At 52.5% G+C, this 21833-nt stretch overlaps 1 protein-coding gene across 1 annotated transcript in view; it reads left to right on the top strand.

Moving 5' to 3' along the window:
* Window positions 1-21833, top strand: part of ANTXR1 (ANTXR cell adhesion molecule 1) — a gene marked incomplete at both ends in the record, with an annotated part of 46036 nt that overhangs the window by 4577 nt on the left and 19626 nt on the right. The window contains 12 exons of the mRNA XM_084221857.1: window positions 2110-2181; window positions 2873-2944; window positions 4790-4871; window positions 5646-5679; window positions 6591-6670; window positions 7905-7973; window positions 8917-8997; window positions 11618-11678; window positions 13163-13261; window positions 18705-18774; window positions 19444-19522; window positions 20758-20853. Of these exons, the coding sequence (XP_084077983.1) occupies window positions 2110-2181; window positions 2873-2944; window positions 4790-4871; window positions 5646-5679; window positions 6591-6670; window positions 7905-7973; window positions 8917-8997; window positions 11618-11678; window positions 13163-13261; window positions 18705-18774; window positions 19444-19522; window positions 20758-20853 (895 nt within the window). The remainder of the gene's footprint in view (window positions 1-2109; window positions 2182-2872; window positions 2945-4789; window positions 4872-5645; window positions 5680-6590; window positions 6671-7904; window positions 7974-8916; window positions 8998-11617; window positions 11679-13162; window positions 13262-18704; window positions 18775-19443; window positions 19523-20757; window positions 20854-21833) is intronic.

Here is a 21833-nt window from a genome sequence, read left to right as displayed (position 1 = left end):
TCCATTTCTGCTGTTTTTATTGGGTTTGTCCATTTCTGTTGCTTGTGTTGTATTTGTCTATTTCTCTTGTTTTTATTGGGTTTGTCCATTTCTGCTGTTTTTATTGGGTTTGCCCATTTTGGGCCGAGTGAGGAACGTGAGAGGTCTGAAGTGTGATTCAGAAAATGCCTTTGGGCAGGGGCTGCTGCCCCCAGATGGGTCAGGAAATGTGGGGATCTTCCCCAGGTGCCTCTGGGAGGTGAATGTTTGGTCTGAAGTGATGTTTGGTTCCCTGCAGCAGGCACTGACTGGGCTCTGATTAACCAAGCCTTGGCTCTCCAGGTCTCCTGGAGACTGATGTGACCCCTGCTGTAAATTTAAGGGGTTTTTATGCCTCACCACCTAAAGACAATGAAAACTTCTTTTCCAGGCCAGTTCTAGGAAATGATTTGGGCCTGGAATTCAAGCTCTCTGAGTTATCCCATCCATCCAAGGGGAATTTGCACCTGGGGCTGAGCTCTGTGCCTCTGCTCTCTCAATTTAGGGTTTGAGTTTCCTGTCTGAGAGCAAGTCCTGATGTGTGTCACCCCTCACCTCTCCCAATGCCAAATTTCCCACTGCCTGTGGTTGAATTGCTTTATCAAGGGCTTTGCAATTTGGTGTTCCTTGGGTCCTTTTTAATGAACATTTGTGTGGGGAAGGGGCCATTGTGCCGTGTCCTGGGCACAGCCTCGAGGTAAATGTCATCTCTGCAGGGACAGAGGGGTCAGGCAGGGAGAGAGCAGCTCCAGAATTGTGGGAATGGCTGGGAATGAAAAGCAGCTCTGGGGGAAGGGGCAGGAAATGTCTGGGACCCCCAGGATGAGCTCTGCATGCTCCTCTGCAGGGGAAGCCTTTATTATTATTATTAAATAAATAATAATAAATAGCAATAAACCATAGCATTGCATCCTGGGGTTTATTCCTGAGCAGCCAGGCTGGGGACCTGCTCTGCCTCTCCTCTGGCACTAAATAAATAATAATAAATAGCAATAAAATTGCTTTACATCCTGGGGTTTATTCCTGAGCATCCAGGCTGGGAACCTGCTCTGCCTCTCCCCTGGCACTAAATAAATAATAATAAATAGCAATAAAATAGCTTTACATCCTGGGGTTTATTCCTGAGCATCCAGGCTGGAGACCTGCTCTGCCTCTCCCCTGGCACTAAATAAATAATAATAAATAGCAATAAACCATAGCATTGCATCCTGGGGTTTATTCCTGAGCAGCCAGGCTGGGGACCTGCTCTGCCTCTCCCCTGGCACTCCCAGAGCCAGGACAGAACAGCTCCTTTGCCTTTTCTTCCTGGACAGAACAGCTCCTTTGCCTTTTCTTCCTGGGGAGTGAAAAGCCATCTCAGACATTCACCTTTTCTTCCTCAGGCTGCAGATCAGTGAAGTTTCTGTTGGGGCTGGAATGGTTATTTCCCCTGTAAATATTTCTAATTGTACTCAATGAATTGAATAAGTGGTGACACGTTTATTTTCCAACTCCAGGAGAGACGTTTTTTCCCAATATTAATATTCCAGTGTTCACAGAAGTGTTTATGCCAGAAGGGGCATTTTGTGCTGAAAGATTCTGATTAACCTGATTTTTTCCTCGTTCTTACAGCATAAAGAAGAATAACCCAACCCCATTTCATCCTCTGGTTTATTCTCCCGAGGAGCAAAATGAGTTTGTTTTGTCTTTAACTGAGGTGGGAAAGAATCAACCAGAGCAGCTGAGATGTGGACTGGGGTGTTTGACTGCTCATGCTCTCTGGCACGGTGGGAGCACTGGAGGAGCTCAATGATCTGTTCCTGCAGCTGCCTGCAGTTCTCAGAACACACTCTGATGGCTGGGCAGTGAGGGGGTGGGATGAGTCTGAGCCGTTGTGCAGAGCCAGCCCCTCTCCCACTGGGGTTTATTGGGTCAAGGCTGTGTTAAAGCCCAGCCCAACTGCCAGGGCAGCCCCCAGCCCTTGCAGGGAGTGGGGATTATTTTGCTTTTTAAGTTAAGTGGGAAATGTCAGTCCCAGTTTGACATTTGGGCAGTGTGAGCAGAGCAGGGGCAGGGGGTGGCCCTGACGTGTGCTGTCCCTTGTGTCCCCAGGTCAGGCAGTGTCCTGCACCACTGGAACGAGATCTATCACTTTGTGGAGCACCTGGCCCGCAAGTTCATCAGGTGAGGAGAGCTCTGCAGCCCCCCATGTGCTGCTCATGGGGAAATGAGGTGGAGAAAGGGCTCTTGGTGCTCCCCTCCCACCCCCCATTCACTGCTCCTCCCCACCTTCCTGTTCCATGGGGGGAGAGGAAATAATTCCATTTATTCCTGCCTGCCTTCCCTGGCTCAGATCTGTGGGAGAGGAAATAATTCCATTTATTCCTGCCTGCCTTCCCAGGATCAGGTCTGTGGGAGAGGAAATAATTCCATTTATTCCTGCCTGCCTTCCCAGGATCAGATGTGTGGGAGATGAAATAATTCCCTTTATTCCTGCCTGCCTTCCCTGCTCAGATGCTCCTGTCCCTGAGCTGCTGCCCGAGGTGCAGGTCTGGGGCTGCAGGCACAGCCTCTCTTTGTGGCTCTCAGGCCCTGGGTCAGGAGTCCCTGGGGACAGGGGATGGCACTGCTGTGACAAACTGACCCATGTTGAGCCCTCCCGTGCCTCAGGGTGGGTTTGAGCCTTTCTGGCCCCTGCAGCCCCGGGGCTGTGATACAAGAGCTCTCCCCATCCTTGACAAGGATTCCCCAAGGTTTCCCTGGAGTGGGGAAGCCCCGGGCTGAGCACATTTCCATCCTGTTGAGCTGTGACTGTGTCACACACTCACAGCTCTGCTCTGACCACCACATTAATTCCCTTTTTTCTCTCCTCCAGCCCCCAGCTGAGGATGTCCTTCATTGTTTTTTCAACCAGAGGGACAATTCTAATGAGGTTAACAGAAGACAGGTAAGGAGGGGTTTAAAGGTCAGCAGCAGCTCCTGTGTCCTTGTGGCTTCCCTCACCCTCCTCAGTGCTTCCATCCCGCTGGGAAGGTGCTGTGGCACCTCTGTGCTCCCAAATTCCCTGGCAGAGCCCACCCTCCCCTGCCAGAATGCACTGAGGCCCCTCAGGCAGAGGTTCCCTGCTAAATTCCAGCTCCCAGGTGTGCTTCAGGCAGGGCTCAGGCTCACCTGGTGTCCCTGGGGGAGCCTGCACTCCCCAGGGATTCGGGATTTTGGCAGAGGAGCAGAGCTCAGTGCCTGTGGAGCATCCTCTGGCAGGGTGAAACCCCCCTGCCCTGAAAGCAGCCTGCAAGGCAGAGGTGCCCCCACACTCCTGCCTGGGGAAAATGGGATTTCCTCAGGGCCCGGAGGTGTGGCACAGCCCAGGGAGTTTGGGGTGGATTTTCTGGCAGCACCAGACTGCCTGGCTTGTGAAGTGTGTCCCTGCCACCCCCTTACAGCCCCCCAAGTTAATCCCAGGAAAATCTACAGGATGGGTTTTTTTCAGTTTTATGGTTTTGTTCTGCCCTGCAAGGAGAGCTGGCTGAGGTCCTTGAAAGGCTCTGGCTTCCTCTGGTAACTCCATTGCCACGTGGAGCAGAAATATCCGTCCCACATGTGTGAGTGTGTAAGGCAGCATGTGTTCCACATCTTGGAGGGCTGGAATCACATTCCAGAGCAGCTGCCACGGGGAGGGAGCTGGCTGCCTTCCCCAGAGCAGCTCACACTCCCACCAGCCTTGGCAGTGTCCCTGGGCCAGCCCTCTCCTGCCACCTCTGAGGGACAGCAGGGAGGGAGTGACCCCCCTGGGCAGAGTCTGGGGCTCCTGAGCCCAGGCTCTGTGCCCTGCTGGGTGCCAGGACAGGCTGGGTGCATCCTCACCCACCCTGCTGGGTGCCAGGACACCCTTGGGTGCATCCTCACCCACCCTGCTGGGTGCCAGGACAGTCTGGTCTTTGCCCCTGGGTGTCACAGTCCCACCAGGACACCCTGGTGGCTTTGCCTGCCAGGACACCCTGGTCCTTTGCTCCTGGGTGTCATAGTGCCTGCCAGGACACCTTGGTGGCTTTCTCCTGGGTGTCACAGTCCCATCAGGACACACTGGTGCCTTTGCCTGCCAGGACACCTTGGTGGCTTTCTCCTGGGTGTCACACTGTCACCAGGACACTCTGGGTCCATCACCCACCCTGCTGGGTGCCAGGACAGCCTGGTGGCTTTGCTCCTGGGTGTCACAGGGCCACCAGAACACCTTGGTCCTTTGCTCCTGGCTCTCACAGTGCCACCAGGCCACCCTGGTCCTTTGCCCCTAGGTGTCACAGTCCCACCAGGACACCCTGGTGGCTTTCTCCTGGGTGTCACAGTGCCCCCAGGCCCCCCTGGTCCCTTGCCCCTGGGTCTGACAGTGCCACCAGAACACCCTGGTCCCTTGCTCCTGGGTGTCACAGTGCCTGCTAGGGCATCCTGGTGGCTTTGCCTGCCAGGACAGCCTGGTGGCTTTGCTCCTGGGTGTCACAGTGCCACCAGCCCCCCCTGGTCCCTGTCCCTGCTCTGACAGTGCCACCAGCCCCCCTGGTCCCTGTCCCTGCTCTGACAGTGCCACCAGCCCCCCCTGGTCCCTGTCCCTGCTCTGACAGTGCCACCAGCCCCCCTGGTCCCTGTCCCTGCTCTGACAGTGCCACCAGCCCCCCCTGGTCCCTGTCCCTGCTCTGACAGTGCCACCAGCCCCCCCTGGTCCCTGTCCCTGGCTCTGACAGTGCCACCAGCCCCCCTGGTCCCTGTCCCTGCTCTGACAGTGCCGCCTTCCTCGCAGGGAGCAGATCCGCCAGGGCCTGGAGGAGCTGCAGAAGGTGCTGCCAGGAGGGGACACGTACATGCACGAAGGATTTGAGAGGGTAACTGGGCAGGCTGGGCTGAGCAGGGTCTGTCCGTGCTCCCGGGGTCTGTCCGTGCTCCCGGGGTCTGTCCGTGCTCCCGGGGTCTGTCCGTGCTCCCGGGGTCTGTCCGTGCTCCCTGCTGGGGCAGTGGAGCTCATCCCTTTGCCAGGGCTGGGGCTGCAACCTCTGCTCCTTCTCTTCTGCTGGTCCTGCCTGGGGGAAGGCTGTCAGTCCCCGTGTCTGTGTGTCCTGGAGGGTGGGAGGCTGTCAGTCCCCGTGGCTGTGTGTCCTGGAGGGAGGGAGGCTGTCAGTCCCCGTGGCTGTGTGTCCTGGAGGGTGGGAGGGAGGCTGTCAGTCCCCGTGGCTGTGTGTCCTGGAGGGTGGGAGGGAGGCTGTCAGTCCCCGTGTCTGTGTGTCCTGGAGGGTGGGTGGGAGGCTGTCAGTCCCCGTGGCTGTGTGTCCTGGAGGGTGGGAGGGAGGCTGTCAGTCCCCGTGGCTGTGTGTCCTGGAGGGTGGGAGGGAGGCTGTCAGTCCCCGTGTCTGTGTGTCCTGGAGGGTGGGAGGGAGGCTGTCAGTCCCCGTGGCTGTGTGTCCTGGAGGGAGGGAGGCTGTCAGTCCCCGTGTCTGTGTGTCCTGGAGGGTGGGAGGGAGGCTGTCAGTCCCACCTGGGCTGTGTGTCCTGGAGGGTGGGTGGGAGGCTGTCAGTCCCCGTGGCTGTGTGTCCTGCCCTGCCTTGCTGCTGCACAAACTGCTCCCAGATCCATCACTGACCACCTTCTGATCTGATTCCAGGCCAGTGAGCAGATTTACCACGAGAATGTGCACGGTGAGAGGCCCTTCTCCTTCCACTGAATGGGGTTTTTCTCTTTCTTTTTGATTGGTAACTTTAACAGATCTAAAAATGAAAATAAATAAATGCAGCTTTGCTGTGGGAAGGGTGGGGGCGGCTTCTGTTCGTGCAGGGATGTGGTGCTAGTCAGGGAAGGACCCCTGAAAGGGAAAAAGAGCACGTGGGGCTTTGAGGAGGGGAATTAAAGGGTTTCAGGCCAAAAGGGAGAAGCCAGGCTGGCTGCAGGTGCCCACCCTCACCAAAACTGGCACCTTACTTTTTCTGGGGGCTCAGACAAACGTTTCTTCTTCCTTCTGAAACACAGGTACGTGGAGAAGCTGTTAGGTAAAAGATTTTTTTTCAACCAGCAATTATTAAAACCAGCACAAAGTGCAGACAACTGGAAAAATGTCCTTTCCTTCCCTGTAACTGATGTCAAAACTTTCTGTTTGGAAGGGAAGGCTGCAAAGGTTTTATGATGTTCCTGAAATGTTACTCGGGAATCATGAGGATTTTAGGCCCTTTCCCACCATCTTTGTGAGCTGAAAAAGCCCCTCTGGATTCCTGGAACCGACAGCAGGAATAAAACCAGGAGCTAATGAGGAGCAAATTGGGTTTGTGATGGCTGCAGTGTCATTGCCTGGCCTGGAATGCCAGCAGGGCTCTGCCCTTCAGGCAGGAGTGTCCTGAGGTGGGTTAAAAACCCAGGGATGTGTCCTGAGGTGGGTTAACACACCAAGGATGTGTCCTGAGCTGGTTTAACAAACCCTGAGGTGTTTAACAAACCCAGGGATGTGTCCTGAGGTGTTTGACAAAGCCAGGGATGTTTCCTGAGCTGTTTAACAAAGCCAGGGATGTGTCCTGAGGCGTTTAACAAAGGCAGGCACTAAGGAGGTTTGTGTGTTCAGGTTACAGAACCGCCAGTGTCATCATTGCCTTGACAGATGGGGAGCTCCACGAGGATCTCTTTTTCTACTCTGAGAGGGAGGTGAGTGACTCCACTGGGCAGTCAGGGACAGGGCAGTGTCTGGGTGTGCTGCTGGGAATGCCCAGGATGAGGAAGAGCTCAGAAATCTCAGCTCTGGTGCTCTGCAGCCAGGAATCCAAAGGACAGCCACTGACAGCAGCAGCTCTGACTCACAGGGGGAAGGAGAGGGGTTAAAACCTCCAGTTAAAAATGAACACAGCAGAAGGAATTGTTCACAGCTGAAAAGTTTCAGGGTTTGCTGGATTGCTCTGGGAAATGCTGAATATTCTCACTTTCACTTTTTTCCCCCCCCTCACACAAAGTCAGGACTGCAGGAGGAGGGTGGTGGCTTCTGCCACATCAGAAAATCCTCCAGATCAGCCAGCCTGGCATTTCCACAAATACCCCTGAGGTTCTCAGCATCCTCATGAAGTGAGTGAGCTGTGCAGGGGGTTAGGCAGTGGGTGAGCACTGAGCTCTGCTGCAGAATGTTCCTTTGCACTCCTCCCTGCAGAGATGAGCAATTGGCACTTGTCAGTCAAACCAGGATGATCTCAGCTTGGCAGAGGGAATTCCTGCCTGGGTTTGCTGTGCACAGAATTTTTCCTCTCAGTCTGTCCAAAGTGCAGCATTAAATCCAATATTAAATCCAATAACAACAAGAAGGATTGGTTTGTAGAGTAAAACCAGCTCTGCTCCAGCAAACGTCCTGAATCTCCAGCTCCTGTCCCCACAGCTCAGCTCTTTTTATTTCCCTTCCTAAATAAAAAATCCACAAGAAAAACAAGTTTGCTTTTAGAGGTGAGTGAACAAGTTGAAAGGTCAGCAGTGTTGTGTTTGTTTTGGTCTGGGGAGGAGCAGTTCTGGGCTGGGGGAAGGAGATCCTGAACTCAGCCCTTGCTCTGTGAGTTGCTCCAGTTGTTTGGGCTGAGGCTGCCCAGAGTGAAACTGGAATGATGCTCCAAGAGCCCAATTCCTGCTCCAAGAGCCCAATTCCTGCTCCAAGAACTCCCCAATATCTCCCTAGATAAACTTTCCTGCACCTTGGGGAGTTATTCCAGCCAAGAATTTATACACAGACCATTGTTCAGTTTGTCCTCACTTTGTACTTCTCATGTAACTTTTCTGCTGACCAATCTTTCTGCTCAGCCCTAACTGCAGCTCTGCTGTCTCTGAGCCTGCCCTTGGCAGCTTTGGGGGGATTTTTAGGGTTCCCAGCCCTGCTGTGACCTTGCTGTGCCCCTGTCCCCTGCAGGCCAACCGCTCCAGGGACCTGGGGGCCACCGTGTACTGCGTGGGGGTGAAGGACTTCAACGAGACCCAGGTGAGAGCCCAGCCCTGGGGGCCTGCCAGAGCCTGCCCAGGGCTCACAGCCCCCAGTGCCCTGCTCCAGGCTCCCCAGGGCTTTTCCTCTTCTTCTGTTCCTGTCTGGAGTGAGGGACGGGCTTTGGTCCTGTTGGGTTTGGTCCCTTTCAGCCTGAGTCTGCCCCAGCTCCTCCTGCTGAGTAACAAAGTTGGGGAAGGGGCTCACAGCCCCCAGTGCCCTGCTCCAGGCTCCCCTGGGGTTTTCCTCTTCCTCTGTTCCTGTCTGGAGTGAGGGATGGGGTTTGGTCCTTGTCCTGTTGGGTTTGGTCCCTGTCCTGTTGGCTTTGGTCCCTTTCAGTCTGAGTCTGCCCCAGCTCCTCCTGCTGAGGATGAGCTTTTATTTTCCTGCTTAATAAAGCCTGGGCAGGGGCTCACAGCCCTGAATCCCCTGCTCCAGGCTCCCCCAGGGCTTTTCCTCTCCCTCTGCTCCTGTCTGGAGTGAGGGACAGGGTTTGGTCCTGTTGGGTTTGGTCCTGTTGGCTTTGGTCCCTTTCAGTCTGAGTCTGCCCCTGCTCACAGCCCCCAATCCCCTGCTCCAGGCTCCCCAGGGGTTTGTGGAGTTGTGGAAGGGTTGAGGTTGGAAAAGACCTCCATGGTTATGGAGTCCAGCCTTTTTTGGGTTCCACCTTGCCCCAAAGGCCATCAGCCCTGGTACCAGTGAAAGGCACGCTCTGCCTTGTCTCCAAGGCCTTTCTGACCCCTGATCTGGGGTTTTATAAAGTTAGGCTAACAAGGCAAACATTTTCCTGCTTAATAAACCACAGCAAGGGGCAACCCAGAGAGAGCAGCTGAGCCTGTGAGGGATTGATTTGCGAGTTAATCTGGAGAAGCCTTAATTAGCTGCCTGCTGGCTAATTGATGTCACCCCGTGCATTTCTGTCCCCTGTCTCCCCCTGTGGCAGCTGGCCCGGATTGCTGACAGCAGAGATCATGTCTTCCCTGTCAACGATGGCTTTGAGGCCCTGCAGGGCATCATCGACTCTGTGAGTATTGTCATTGTCACCCTGAGCTGGAAAACCATCACTGACTCACTCAGAGCAGGGGAGCAGCCCTGGGCTGGGCTCAGATGCTGCTCTGGGGTGCAGTTGGTCCATAGGGGCCAGGGTTTCCCCATTCCCAGTTCCTGTGGTGCCCTGGGGAGGCTGAGCTGGAGCAGAGTTACAGAATAAGGCAGGGATTTATTCCAAGGATCTCCTTGGCTTGGGCAGCACAAGAGCCCAGCCAGGGCTGCGCCCAGGATGGACCAGAACGGTCCCAAAATGAACCAAAATAGGCACAAAATGAACCCAGGATGAGCCAAAAGGGTCCCAAAATGAACCTAAAATGAACCAAGATGGTCCCAAAATGGTCCCAGGATGAACCAAAATGGTCCCAGGATGAACCAAAATGGTCCCAAGATGAACCAAAATGGTCCCAAAATGGTCCCAAGATGAACCAAAACGGTCCCAAAATGAACCCAGGATGAACCAAATGGTTTCCCCCCAGTTTCCCAGTGCTCCCCCATGGACACAGACCCCAGCCCTGCTGTGTTGGTGCTCCTGGCCCTGCCTGAGCTCTCAGGGGCAGTCGGGGGCTGCGCTCCATCCCAGAGAGCAGCAGAGCAGTAGCAGCAGCATCAGCAGCAGCAGCAGCACTGCAGCAGCAGCATCACCAGCATCAGCAGCACTGCAGCAGCGCTGTGCCCCAGCCCTGCCCTCCCTGCAGCTGTTTTTAATGACTCCCAGCTCTGCCCTCTCCCCTCCCAGTTGTGCTGGGCAGGATCCTTCAGCCCCCAGGCCAGGCAGGAGCTGCTCCAGCTGAGAGGGGAGAGCAGATTCCGCAGCCTGGGCAGGGATGGATCCCCCTGAGCCGAGTCCCTGCAGCAGCCTGGAGAGGGGAAGGGGTTTTGTGGGTGAAAGGAGTGACAAGGGGGGCACTGACCCCCCCAGAGGATGGCAAACCATCTGTGGGCTCCTCCTCCAGCTGGAAAATCAGCCCTGAATTTGTCCCCCTGGCCCAAAGCACCCCTGTGCTGCCGTGGGAATTTTTGTCCCTTTGCACTAGTTCTGCCTGATGTTCACTTTAACTCTGGGTGTGTGCTTGGAAACTTCATCTGAATCACAATAAATATTGCAGCTGGCACGGTGGGGTGTTCAGGGGCAGGTTTTGCAGTGTGTGAAGGGATCAGCCTGGGCTGGGGGAGCTGCACCATCCCCTCAAGGCACCTGCTGCTCCCCTCTGAGCGAGCAGGAGTGCCTGTAAAGAGCTGAGAGAAGACATTCATCTCAAATTTAACCATGTGGGGCTTCACTTCATTTCAAAAGTGCTGATTGTATTTCACATTCTCTGTGTTTTTCCTTATTCTGTCTATTTCAAATTCTTCTATTTTAAAATCTTTTATTTAAGAATTTCTTTCATAAAGACATTCTCTATTTTATTTAAAATAGAATTCCCCTACTTTAAATTCTTCTCAGTTCTGTTCTCAGCTGCTGACTTTCTCTTTTTCTCCACTTGACAGTTCCTGTAGACCCTTGTTCCTGCAAATCTCTCCTCACCTGTCAGGCTGCACCAGCTCGGAGCATCCTGCCTCCTCCAGCCCCTTGGTACTTCCAGCCCTGCTTTCTGAGTAAAACTTCTGTCCAGCTGCTTTAAAACTTCCAACTTCTGTCCAAATGTTCCAAAAAGCAGAGCCTGGCTCCACGAGTGCCTTTTGCAATTGGGTATTTGAGGCAGGGAGCTGTGACCGTGGAGAAAACAACAAAAAGCAAAAATTCTCTTTTCCTTACAGGGTTCATTGTGTTGGTTGCTGCTCTTCCCTTGCAGATGTTTCAATTTAAAGTTGGGAAAATAGTTTTCATGCTGGATTTGAGCCATCCAAGGATGCTTGGCTGACATTTGCTGGCCTCTTGGAGCTGAGCTGAGTTTTGCTGAGCCCAGGCTCAGCTCTGGCTGGGCAGGAGGAGCTGGGGCTGCTCTGCAGGGCAGGGACCAGCCTGGGAGCTGCAGCAGCATGAGGGGATAAATAATAAATAATAAATAAAGAATAAATGAAGCCTCTGCCCTGAGAGCCAAGCCTGAGCCAAGCAAATCCCTGCACAAAGTGCTTAAAGCCAGGCCCAGCCCTCCCAAAGACACTCTGCTCCTTAAGCCTGGCTTAAACGGAGGAGAACTGTCTGAGCTTTGGTCTGGGCAGCCTCGGGGATAAATCAGGGTAAAAGCAGGAATGCCAGCCCCTGGGGGGGTTCTGGGGGGATTTGGGGCAAAGCTGAACAGTCCAGCCCAAACTGGAGATGTTTGATTGAGAGGGGGCTGGGGCTGCCCAGGGAGGGAGGGGAAACCTCCACAGCCCTGGGGGGCTGCAAACAATCCCCAAGAACTTCAGAATTATTGCAAAATCTGGGGCACAAAGCCCTGGGAGAGGGGAGAGCCTGGCACCCTCACCTGGGCACCCTCACCTGGGCACAGCCCAGGGGGGTAGTGGGACCTGTTTGGGGTTCAGGGTGGGAATCCCAGAGCTGGAGCTGTGCCCCAGTGCAGAGTGCTCTGCTGGGTTGGTTATTTTCACATCTTTATTTCCATCTCTGTCTCCATGGAAACGAGGAATTGCCCTTTTGTCTCTCTCAGATTTTGAAGAAGTCCTGCATAGAGATCCTGGCAGCAGAGCCCTCCAGCATCTGTGCAGGGGGTGAGTGTGAGCCAGCCCATGTTCTCCACCTCCCCTAAAATACAATTTTAATTCCATCTCTGATGGCTGGGGAGTGCCAGGGTCACTAATTACCCCATTTCACCTTTATTTTGGGGTGGATTTCTCTTTCACCACTTCTGCCAAGCGGTGCCAGATGGGATTTTCTGCCAGAACAGGCCTGAATCCCAAAGTTTGGCATAAATGTTCTTCTGTCACACCAGTCTGGCTGTGCATGCTTGAGGGAGATGCACTTTAAAAAGATGTTTACATACCTAAGTGGTAAACAAGGACGCTTCTAGGACACAGATGGTTTGAAACCATCATTTATAGCAGCCTTTAACACTTTCTGAGGGCTTTGATCTCATCACTGCGGGAGCAGCTGTGCCCAGAGAGGAAATGCAAACCCAGAGAGGTTTGGGAAAGCTGTTGGCATCAGAATTTGGCCAGGGCTTCCCAGAGCAGCAATCCTTGGAAAATCCAGCAGTTATCTGGATCCTCAGCTCAGGATTCCAGGTTTGGGCCACACAGTCCTTGCAGGAGTTCAATAAATCCCTTTGGGATGGGGAAGTGCCACTGGCCACCATCAATTCTCCTCATTAATCAAATTGGCTGATTCATTTATAACACAGAGCAGCCAGGAGTGGTCCTGGTGAGGGTTTCCAACTGCTAAAATTGGCTGCTTCACCATTCAAAACCTGCTGGAAATGTAACTCCTGCTCTCTCCCTGCCTGGGGGGAATGAGGGGTTTGTCTTTGCAAACAGCCTGGGGCAGATAAAACCAGCCCTGAGAGGTGAGAGGAGCAGTGGGGATGGATGGATGGATGGATGGATGGATGGATGGATGGATGGATGGATGGATGGAGGAACGGAAAAAGAGATTTGCTTTTACAGATAAACTTTGGGTTTGCTGAGAAATGAAATTGGACATTGAGAGATGAAAGAAACAATGGGGAAGAAAAACCCCTAAATTCAGTAAGAATTAAAAATTAAAGAGGAGGGGAATCTTTAATATCAGGTGTTCTGGGGAGTCTGAACTTCTCAGAAATGGGGAAAAACCCCTAAATTCTGTAAGAATTAAAAATGAAAAGGGAGGGTTATACATTAGAGGGGAATCTTTGGGATCAGGTGTTCTGGGGAGCCTGAACCTCTCAAGTACCTCAGAAATGGGGAAAAACCCCCTAAATTCTGTAAGAATTAAAAATGAAAAGGGAGGGTTGTGCATTAGAGGGGAATCTTTGGGATCAGGTGTTCTGGGGAGTCTGAACCTCTCAAGTACCTCAGGAATGGGGAAAGAGAGAAGGGAAATGTGGCTGGAAATTGGGATAAAAAGGGAGGGTGGATCCTCCAAAAATCTGAGACCCCAGGGGATGCCCCATGGCTCTGCCCTGATTGGAATGAAGCCAAAGGATCCTCTGTCTCCCCTCTGGTGTGTGTGGGTTGTTTGGCTGCCCTGTGCACCCCAGTGAGCCCGGGCTGTTTTGCAGAGTCCTTCCAGGTGGTGGTCAGGGGGAACGGCTTCCGGCACGCCCGCAGCGTGGACAGGGTGCTGTGCAGCTTCAGGATCAACGAGACCCTCACCCTCAGTAAGGACAGCCCCCTCCTCCAAAGGGGGGGTTGGGGTGGGTATTGATATGGGTATTGATATGGATATTGATATGGATATTGATATGGGTATTGATATGGATATTGATATGGATATTGATATGGATATTGATATGGATATTGATATGGGTGCTGTGCAGCTTCAGGATCAACGAGACCCTCACCCTCAGTAAGGACAGCCCCCTCCCCCAAAGGGGTGTGGGGTGGATATTGATGTGGATATTGATGTGGATATTGATATGGGTATTGATATGGATATTGATATGGGTATTGATATGGGTATTGATATGGGTATTGATATGGGTATTGATATGGATATTGATATGGGTATTGATATGGATATTGATATGGATATTGATATGGATATTGATATGGGTGCTGTGCAGCTTCAGGATCAACGAGACCCTCACCCTCAGTAAGGACAGCCCCCTCCCCCAAAGGGGTGTGGGGTGGATATTGATATGGGTATTGATATGGGTATTGATATGGGTATTGATATGGGTATTGATATGGATATTGATATGGATATTGATATGGATATTGATATGGATATTGATATGGATATTGATATGGGTGCTGTGCAGCTTCAGGATCAACAAGACCCTCACCCTCAGTAAGGGCAGCCCCCTCCCCCAAAGGGCTCCTTCAAAAGGGGGTGTGGGGGTGGATATGGATATGGATATGGATATGGATATGGATATTGATATGGATATTGATATGGGTGCTCTGCAGCTTCAGGATCAACGAGACCCTCACCCTCAGTAAGGACAGCCTGCTCCAAAGGGGGTGTGGGGTGGATATTGATATGGATATTGATATGGATATTGATATGGATATTGATATGGATACAGATATGGATATAGGTGTGGATATTGATATGGATATCTTGTACCCATATCCAGCTGTGAGGGACAAGAGCTCTCTGACTGGTTAAAGTTAGAAAGTGTGTGTTCATTGTGGGATAAATCCCAAACACACACCCAATTTACAGGTGATCCCAGAGCCCTTTTATCTATAAAGTATTAAATACCCAAAATACAAATGCATATTCGTGACTCCAATATGGATATTGATCTGGTACTGATATCCAAAAACTCTGACAGGTTAAAGTTAGAAAGTGATTTTTATTGTGGGATAAATCCCAAATACACACCTAATTTACAGGTGATCACAGAGCCCTTGTATCTATAAAGTATTGAATACCCAAAGCACAAATGCATATTCATGACTCTGGTACATCCCATTCCCCATATGGTAATTAGTTCCAAAGCCATTAAGCATGGTAATTAGTTCAAAAGTTATTAAGCATGAGTGGTTTGTGTTTTGTTTTATTAAGCACTGTGTTTTGGGGTGCTCAGAGGGATCAGGTGTGGGATGCTCAGAGCTGTGATCAGGTGTGGTTCTCTCTCCCCACCTGTGTTTTGGGGTGCTCACAGGGATCAGGTGTGGTTCTCTCTCTCTCCACCTGTGTTTTGGGGTGCTCACAGGGATCAGGTGTGGTTCTCACCCCACCTGTGTTTTGGGGGGCTCAGAGGAGGCTCAGGTGTGGTTCTCTCTCTCCCCCTGTGTTTTGGGGGCTCTGTGCCCTGCTCCTGCAGGCGATTCCCCAGCTGGGATTTGTTCAGGAAGCCCCTGCTTGCTCTGGGGGCAGTCCTGCCCCTGCTCAGTGGGAAATGAGTGCATTAATGAGCTCTGGGAAGCAGAGACCCCGGGGCTGGGGGGGTTTTGAGCCCCTGGGTAAATCGTTCTTTGGAGCAGGGGGAGTTTGCCGAGGCCAGGCTGGAAATAAAATGGAAATAAATGCAGAAGTGGATGCTGTAAGGAATTTCTCCTTGCTCTTACAGCAGTGCATTCCAAGGACAGTTATGACAGATCATTTTTCCTTTCATTTAGCAGCTTCTTGGTAGGTGGGGCAGAGTTTTGGCTCATCTGAGGTGACACAACTCAAACCCTCTCCCTGAGAGACCCGAACCAGGATTTTATGGAAACCTCCTGGAGGCTGGAAAGCTCAGCTCTCTTTGTTTGCCTCAAACCCCTGTGCCTCTGATTGCATCAGGGAGGGAGGCATTTCTAAAGATAACGCTAAGCCAACAGTTCCTGAAACCTTAAATTATCCCAGATGAGAGGCAGAGAGCAGGGCTGGGACGTGCTGAGGTTAAAGGCATGAGCTAATGGGGTTTTATTGGGATTATTGGCAGGGAAAAGGGGCAGGTGAGAGCAGCAACTCATCATGTCCAGAGCTGTGGGATAAAGAAAAAAAGGGAACATCTGCAGAAAGCGTGAGGGCTGTTTGCTGAGCAGAGCTGTGATCAGAGCACGTCCAGCAGCAGGGCTGGGCTGGAGCTGCTGCACTCCCTGTGCTCCCCCAGGCCCAGCCCACCCTTCCTTTTCCTTTCCCCTTTTCCTTTCCCCTTTTCCTTTCCCCTTTTCCTTTCCCCTTTTCCTTTCCCCTTTTCCTTTCCCCTTTTCCTTTCCCCTTTTCCTTTCCCCTTTTCCTTTCCCCTTTTCCTTTCCCCTTTTCCTTTCCCCTTTTCCTTTCCCCTTTTCCTTTCCCCTTTTCCTTTCCCCTTTTCCTTTCCCCTTTTCCTTTCCCCTTTTCCTTTCCCCTTTTCCTTTCCCCTTTTCCTTTCCCCTTTTCCTTTCCCCTTTTCCTTTCCCCTTTTCCTTTCCCCTTTTCCTTTCCCCTTTTCCTTTCCCCTTTTCCTTTCCCCTTTTCCTTTCCCCTTTTCCTTTCCCCTTTTCCTTTCCCCTTTTCCTTTCCCCTTTTCCTTTCCCCTTTTCCTTTCCCCTTTTCCTTTCCCCTTTTCCTTTCCCCTTTTCCTTTCCCCTTTTCCTTTCCCCTTTTCCTTTCCCCTTTTCCTTTCCCCTTTTCCTTTCCCCTTTTCCTTTCCCCTTTTCCTTTCCCCTTTTCCTTTCCCCTTTTCCTTTCCCCTTTTCCTTTCCCCTTTTCCTTTCCCCTTTTCCTTTCCCCTTTTCCTTTCCCCTTTTCCTTTCCCCTTTTCCTTTCCCCTTTTCCTTTCCCCTTTTCCTTTCCCCTTTTCCTTTCCCCTTTTCCTTTCCCCTTTTCCTTTCCCCTTTTCCTTTCCCCTTTTCCTTTCCCCTTTTCCTTTCCCCTTTTCCTTTCCCCTTTTCCTTTCCCCTTTTCCTTTCCCCTTTTCCTTTCCCCTTTTCCTTTCCCCTTTTCCTTTCCCCTTTTCCTTTCCCCTTTTCCTTTCCCCTTTTCCTTTCCCCTTTTCCTTTCCCCTTTTCCTTTCCCCTTTTCCTTTCCCCTTTTCCTTTCCCCTTTTCCTTTCCCCTTTTCCTTTCCCCTTTTCCTTTCCCCTTTTCCTTTCCCCTTTTCCTTTCCCCTTTTCCTTTCCCCTTTTCCTTTCCCCTTTTCCTTTCCCCTTTTCCTTTCCCCTTTTCCTTTCCCCTTTTCCTTTCCCCTTTTCCTTTCCCCTTTTCCTTTCCCCTTTTCCTTTCCCCTTTTCCTTTCCCCTTTTCCTTTCCCCTTTTCCTTTCCCCTTTTCCTTTCCCCTTTTCCTTTCCCCTTTTCCTTTCCCCTTTTCCTTTCCCCTTTCCCTTTCCCCTTTCCCTTTCCCCTTTCCCCTTTCCCTTTCCCCTTTTCCTTTCCCCTTTTCCTTTCCCCTTTTCCTTCCATTTGTTGTTGTTTTTCAGGGGTTTTTTTGAGTGTTGCTCTCTTTTTTCGAGGCTCTCTCTTGAAGCATCCTGCACACATTGAAGCTTTTTTTAATGCTGATGATGGTTAGGGAATATTCCAAGTCCAGGCTTGCCAGAAGGTCCCACCCTGCTGATGGCAGCAGGAACCATCCCCTCTTGCTGGGAGTGATGTGTTTTCCAGGCTGCCCTGAGTGCTCAGGTGCAGAGCACCGGGGATGGGGTGGCAGGAGTCTGAGCAGTGCCAGGTGCCAGCCTGGAGGGCACCCAGGGGTGTTTTTGGGGGAGGTTTGACCCCCCTGCCCTCTGCCCAGGCCAGTTGGGGTCACCTGGGGGGTTCAGAGCCAGCCCCTCTCCGGGGTGCAGAAATCTGTCCTGCAGCAGAGCAGGGGAGGAGAATTCTGCTTTGTTTGCTTTCCCTGGGTGAGTTTTCAGGAGGAGCCAGAGTTATGCAAACCAAATGGATGCTCCTTTGTTTAGAGCAGGGCTCATTTTTGTGGTGGAGCACAAAACATTCTCCAAACAAACTGAGCTGTGCCTGCAGCCAGGGCTGATAAACCTTCCAGAGAGCCTCGGGCTGATGGCAGCGGGCAGGGAGAGAAAGGGAAACAAAAACCTGAGGAGAGCTGAGTGCAGGATGAAGCAGCTTTTGTTTGGTGGGGGCTGGCAGGGAGCAGCCCTTGGCCTCGCTCCTCAGCAAAGAGAAAACAAGACCCTGCTCTCCATTTCCTTGGCCTGTGTGAGCTGGGACAGAGGGATGAATTCATGGGAGCTCAGGACAGGCTCAGAAATCAGGGTGGGGACACCAGGGGGGACAGATGGGCCAGCACAGGACACAGGACCACAGGGAGCTGGGAAGGGGTGGGCAGCTCCTGGGGTGCCCAGGGTCCCCAGTGTCCCCAGGGTCCCAGAGCCCAGTGTCCCCAGTGTCAGAGCCTAGTGTCCCCAGTGTCCCCAGGGTCCCCGAGCCCTGACTCCAGGCTGCAGAGGAGGAGCATCACCCAGGGCTCCTGTTCCTCTCTGCAGTTCCTCTCATCCTTTTTAAAGCAGTGTGATTCAGGCTGGAAGGTTTGGCTGAGGTTCAGATGCTTCTGCCTTAAAATGTAACTTTTTCCATCATGTACAGATATCCTAATTTCTGTAATGTACAGACATCCTAAGGTACCTATATCCTAATCTACCTATATCCTAATTTCTGTAACGTGCAGATATCCTAATTTACCAATATCCTTATGTACCTATATCCTAATTTCTGTAATGTACAGATATCCTAATTTACCAATATCCTAATGTACCTATATCCTAATTTCTGTCATGTGCAGATATCCTAATGTACCAATATCCTAATTATCTATATTCTAATTTCTGTCATGTGCAGATATCCTAATTTACCTATATCCCAATTTCTGTAATGTACAGATATCCTAATGTACCAATATCCTAATGTATCTATATCCCAATTTCTGTAGTGTACAGATATCCTAATGTACCAATATCCTAATGTACCTATATCCCAATTTCTGTAGTGTACAGATATCCTAATGTACCAATATCCTAATGTACCTATATCCTAATTTCTGTAATGTACAGATATTCTAATTTACCAATATCCTAATGTACCTGTATCCTAACTTCTATAACGTACAGCTATCCTAATGTCCTCATCCCCATCTCTTTCACCCATCAATGGCAAGCAGAGCCCTCATTTAAGCTCCTCCTGAGGCCTGTGGGGGTGGTTTGGCACTAATCCCATTTTCCCCTCTCCAGATGAGAAGCCTTTCGTGGTGGAGGACACCTACCTGCTGTGCCCAGCACCTGTGCTCAGGGAAGTTGGCATGTAGGTTTGGCTGCCCCAGTGTTCCCCCTGCCACGGGGAGGTGGGGCTGGCTCTCCTCCCTGTGCTCTGTTTTTCTCCTTGGATCCCATTTGGATCCCATTTGGATCCCAAAATGCCATCCCCTCTTGCTCAGTGCCAGCTGAGCACCCTGCCCATGGGGAGAAGGGGCTGGCTCTCCTCCCTGTGCTCTGTTTTTCTCCTTGGGTCCCATTTGGATCCCATTTGGATCCCATTTGGATCCCAAAATGCCATCCCCTCGTGCTCAGCACCCTGCTCATGGGGAGGTGGGGCTGGCTCTCCTCCCTGTGCTCTGTTTTTCTCTTTGGATCCCATTTGGATCCCAAAATGCCATCCTCTGATGTTCTGTACCAGCTGAGCACTGCCCATGGGGCTGGCTCTCCTCCCTGAATTCTGTTTTTCCCCTGTTTGGATCCCAAAATGCCATCCTCTGATGTTCTGTACCAGCTGAGCACTGCCCATGGACCTGGCTCTCCTCCCTGAATTCTGTTTCTCCCCGTTTGGACCCCAAAATGCCATCCCCACAGTGCCAGCTCGCTCTGGGGCACAGGCAGCATTGGGAATTCTCTGCCCAAGAGCATTTCTGAGCGCCCAGGGTGTCAGGCAGAGGGCTGGGCAGGAGCTGCCCTGACCTGTTTCTGTTTTTTCCAGGGAAGCAGCTCTCCAGGTGAGCATGAACGATGGGCTGAGCTTCATCTCCAGCTCTGTGATCATCTCCAGCACGCACTGCGTGAGTTGTGAGCCCTGAAATGCTTTGGGGGTGCTGGGGTTGAACTCCTGCTGGGGGTCCCAGGCTGGCTCTGCCTGCTCTGAAGGATGTCCCCCCCAAAAGGGGACTGTGAACGTGTGGCACTGTGACATTCTGTGTCCCACAGCGTGGCCAAGCCTTCAGTGAACGCCTCAGGCTCCAGGTCTGTGCTGGGACAGGCTGAGCTAGAGCAGAGTGACAGAATGGAGCAGGGATTTATCAAAATTTATTATCTGTGGATCCACCTTGTGTCATGGGCAGCACAAGAGCCCAGCCAGGGCTGCCCCCAGGGTGAACCAAAATGGGCACAAAATGGACCCAGGGTGAACCAAAATGGGCACAAAATGGACCCAGGGTGAACCAAAATGGGCACAAAATGAACCCAGGGTGAACCAAAATGGGCACAAAATGGACCCAGGATGAACCAAAATGGGCAAAAAATGGACCCAGGATGAACCAAAATGGGCACAAAATGGACCCAAGGTGTCACAGGTGTCACAGGTATCGTGGGTGTGATGGGTGTCACAGGTGTGACAGGTATGATGGCTGTCACAGGTGTTCAGGGCTGTCACAGGTGTCAGGGATGTCACAGGTGTCACAGGTGTGCAGGGGTGTCAGGGGTGTCACAGGTGTGACAGGTATGATGGCTGTCACAGGTGTCAGGGGTGTCACAGGTGTTCAGGGGTGTCACAGGTATCATGGGTGTCACAGGGTGCAGGGGTGTCACAGGTGTGACAGGTATGATGGCTGTCACAGGTGTTCAGGGGTGTCACAGGTGTTCAGGGGTGTCAGGGGTGTCACAGGTATCATGGGTGTCACAGGTATCATGGGTGTCACAGGTGTTCAGGGGTGTCAGGTATGATGGGTGTCACGGGTGTCACAGGTGTCAGGGATGTCACAGGTGTGACAGGTGTCAGGGGTGTCACAGGTGTCACAGGTGCTCAGGGGTGTCACACGTGTTCAGGGGTGTCACAGGTGTCAGGGATGTCACAGGTGGGACAGGTATGATGGCTGTCACAGGTGTTCAGGGGTGTCACAGGTGTCACAGGGTGCAGGGGTGTCACAGGTGTGACAGGTATGATGGCTGTCACAGGTGTTCAGGGGTGTCACAGGTGTCACAGGTGTCAGGGGTGTCACAGGTGGGACAGGTATGATGGCTGTCACAGGTGTCAGGGGTGTCACAGGTGTCCCACTGTGCTCTCTGTGTTCTCCTCCAGTCTGATGGCACCATCCTGGCCATTGCCCTGCTGATCCTCTTCCTGCTGCTGGCCCTGGCTCTGCTCTGGTGGTTCTGGCCCCTCTGCTGCACCGTGGTAAGTGAAGCCACCAGCACCCAGCAGCCTTCCAGCAAGGAGTGGGGAGGAGGCAGTGTGTTCCTGGGGACTGATCCCAGCTTTGGGCTCCTGTTCCATCTGCCCAGCCGTGCTGCCAGCACCCAAACCTCGTCAGGAGCCTCTCAGCCTCCTGTTTTGGTCACAAATGGAACTGGTTTGCAGAAATGAATTCCAGCCGTGCCTGGGGTGGATTTTCTGACCCTTGCTGGAGGGCTCCTGGGGAAGGGCAGGGCTGACCAGCCCACACTGCAGTCCTGGTTCTGCCCTGGGGGCAGGGAAAGCACGCTGCTGGGTGTCCAGCTTTCTGCAGGATGAGCTGGGTTTCCTGCATCCCCGTGTCTGAAAAGCACTCTGGGTGTCCCAGGGGCAGTGGGAGTCAGGGGCTCCCCTGAGCATTGTCCTCCCTCAGCAGCACAGTCACAGAGCCAAAGCTCTAAAAGGGCAGGGAGAAATCAGGAGGAAGAAGGAAATGTCAGGGCTGGGGATGAGCTCCCATCTCCCGTGGGTGCTGTGTGTCTGTCCCACCCTGAGCATCCCTGCTGAGCCTGGCTCTGCCTCTCCCTGCAAGGACCAGGGCAATCTGGAGCTCACCTTGCAGGGCAGCTCTGCTCCTGCTTTGGGTCCTGTTCAAATACAGATCCAGGGTGAGGGACACACAGATGTCAGCAGGACAGAGCCTGGCTCTGTGGCTGGCCCTGTGCCACCCTCCAGGAGCTGCTTTAGGGCTGCCCAGGCTGGCCCCAGTTTCTGGGTCACCACTGTTAGTCCCGGTTTTAAATCACAGGCCCAGGGCTGTAAATTTGCCCCAGGTTGTGGCAAACCTGCAGAGAGCCCTGCAGCCCCTCTGTGCTGAGATGTCTCATCCAGAGCAAGGATGGAAATCTTGCAGGAAAAATCTCAATTGTCTATTTCTGTTCCTGGCTGACAATGGGGATAAAACTTCTCTTCACAGTAGTTTG

Source organism: Fringilla coelebs (genome assembly GCF_963513975.1).
Source record: "Fringilla coelebs genome assembly, chromosome: 26".
Lineage (NCBI taxonomy): Eukaryota > Metazoa > Chordata > Aves > Passeriformes > Fringillidae > Fringilla > Fringilla coelebs.
Note: the sequence above shows the minus strand (reverse complement) of the source record. Positions and strands in the feature narration are given on the sequence as shown.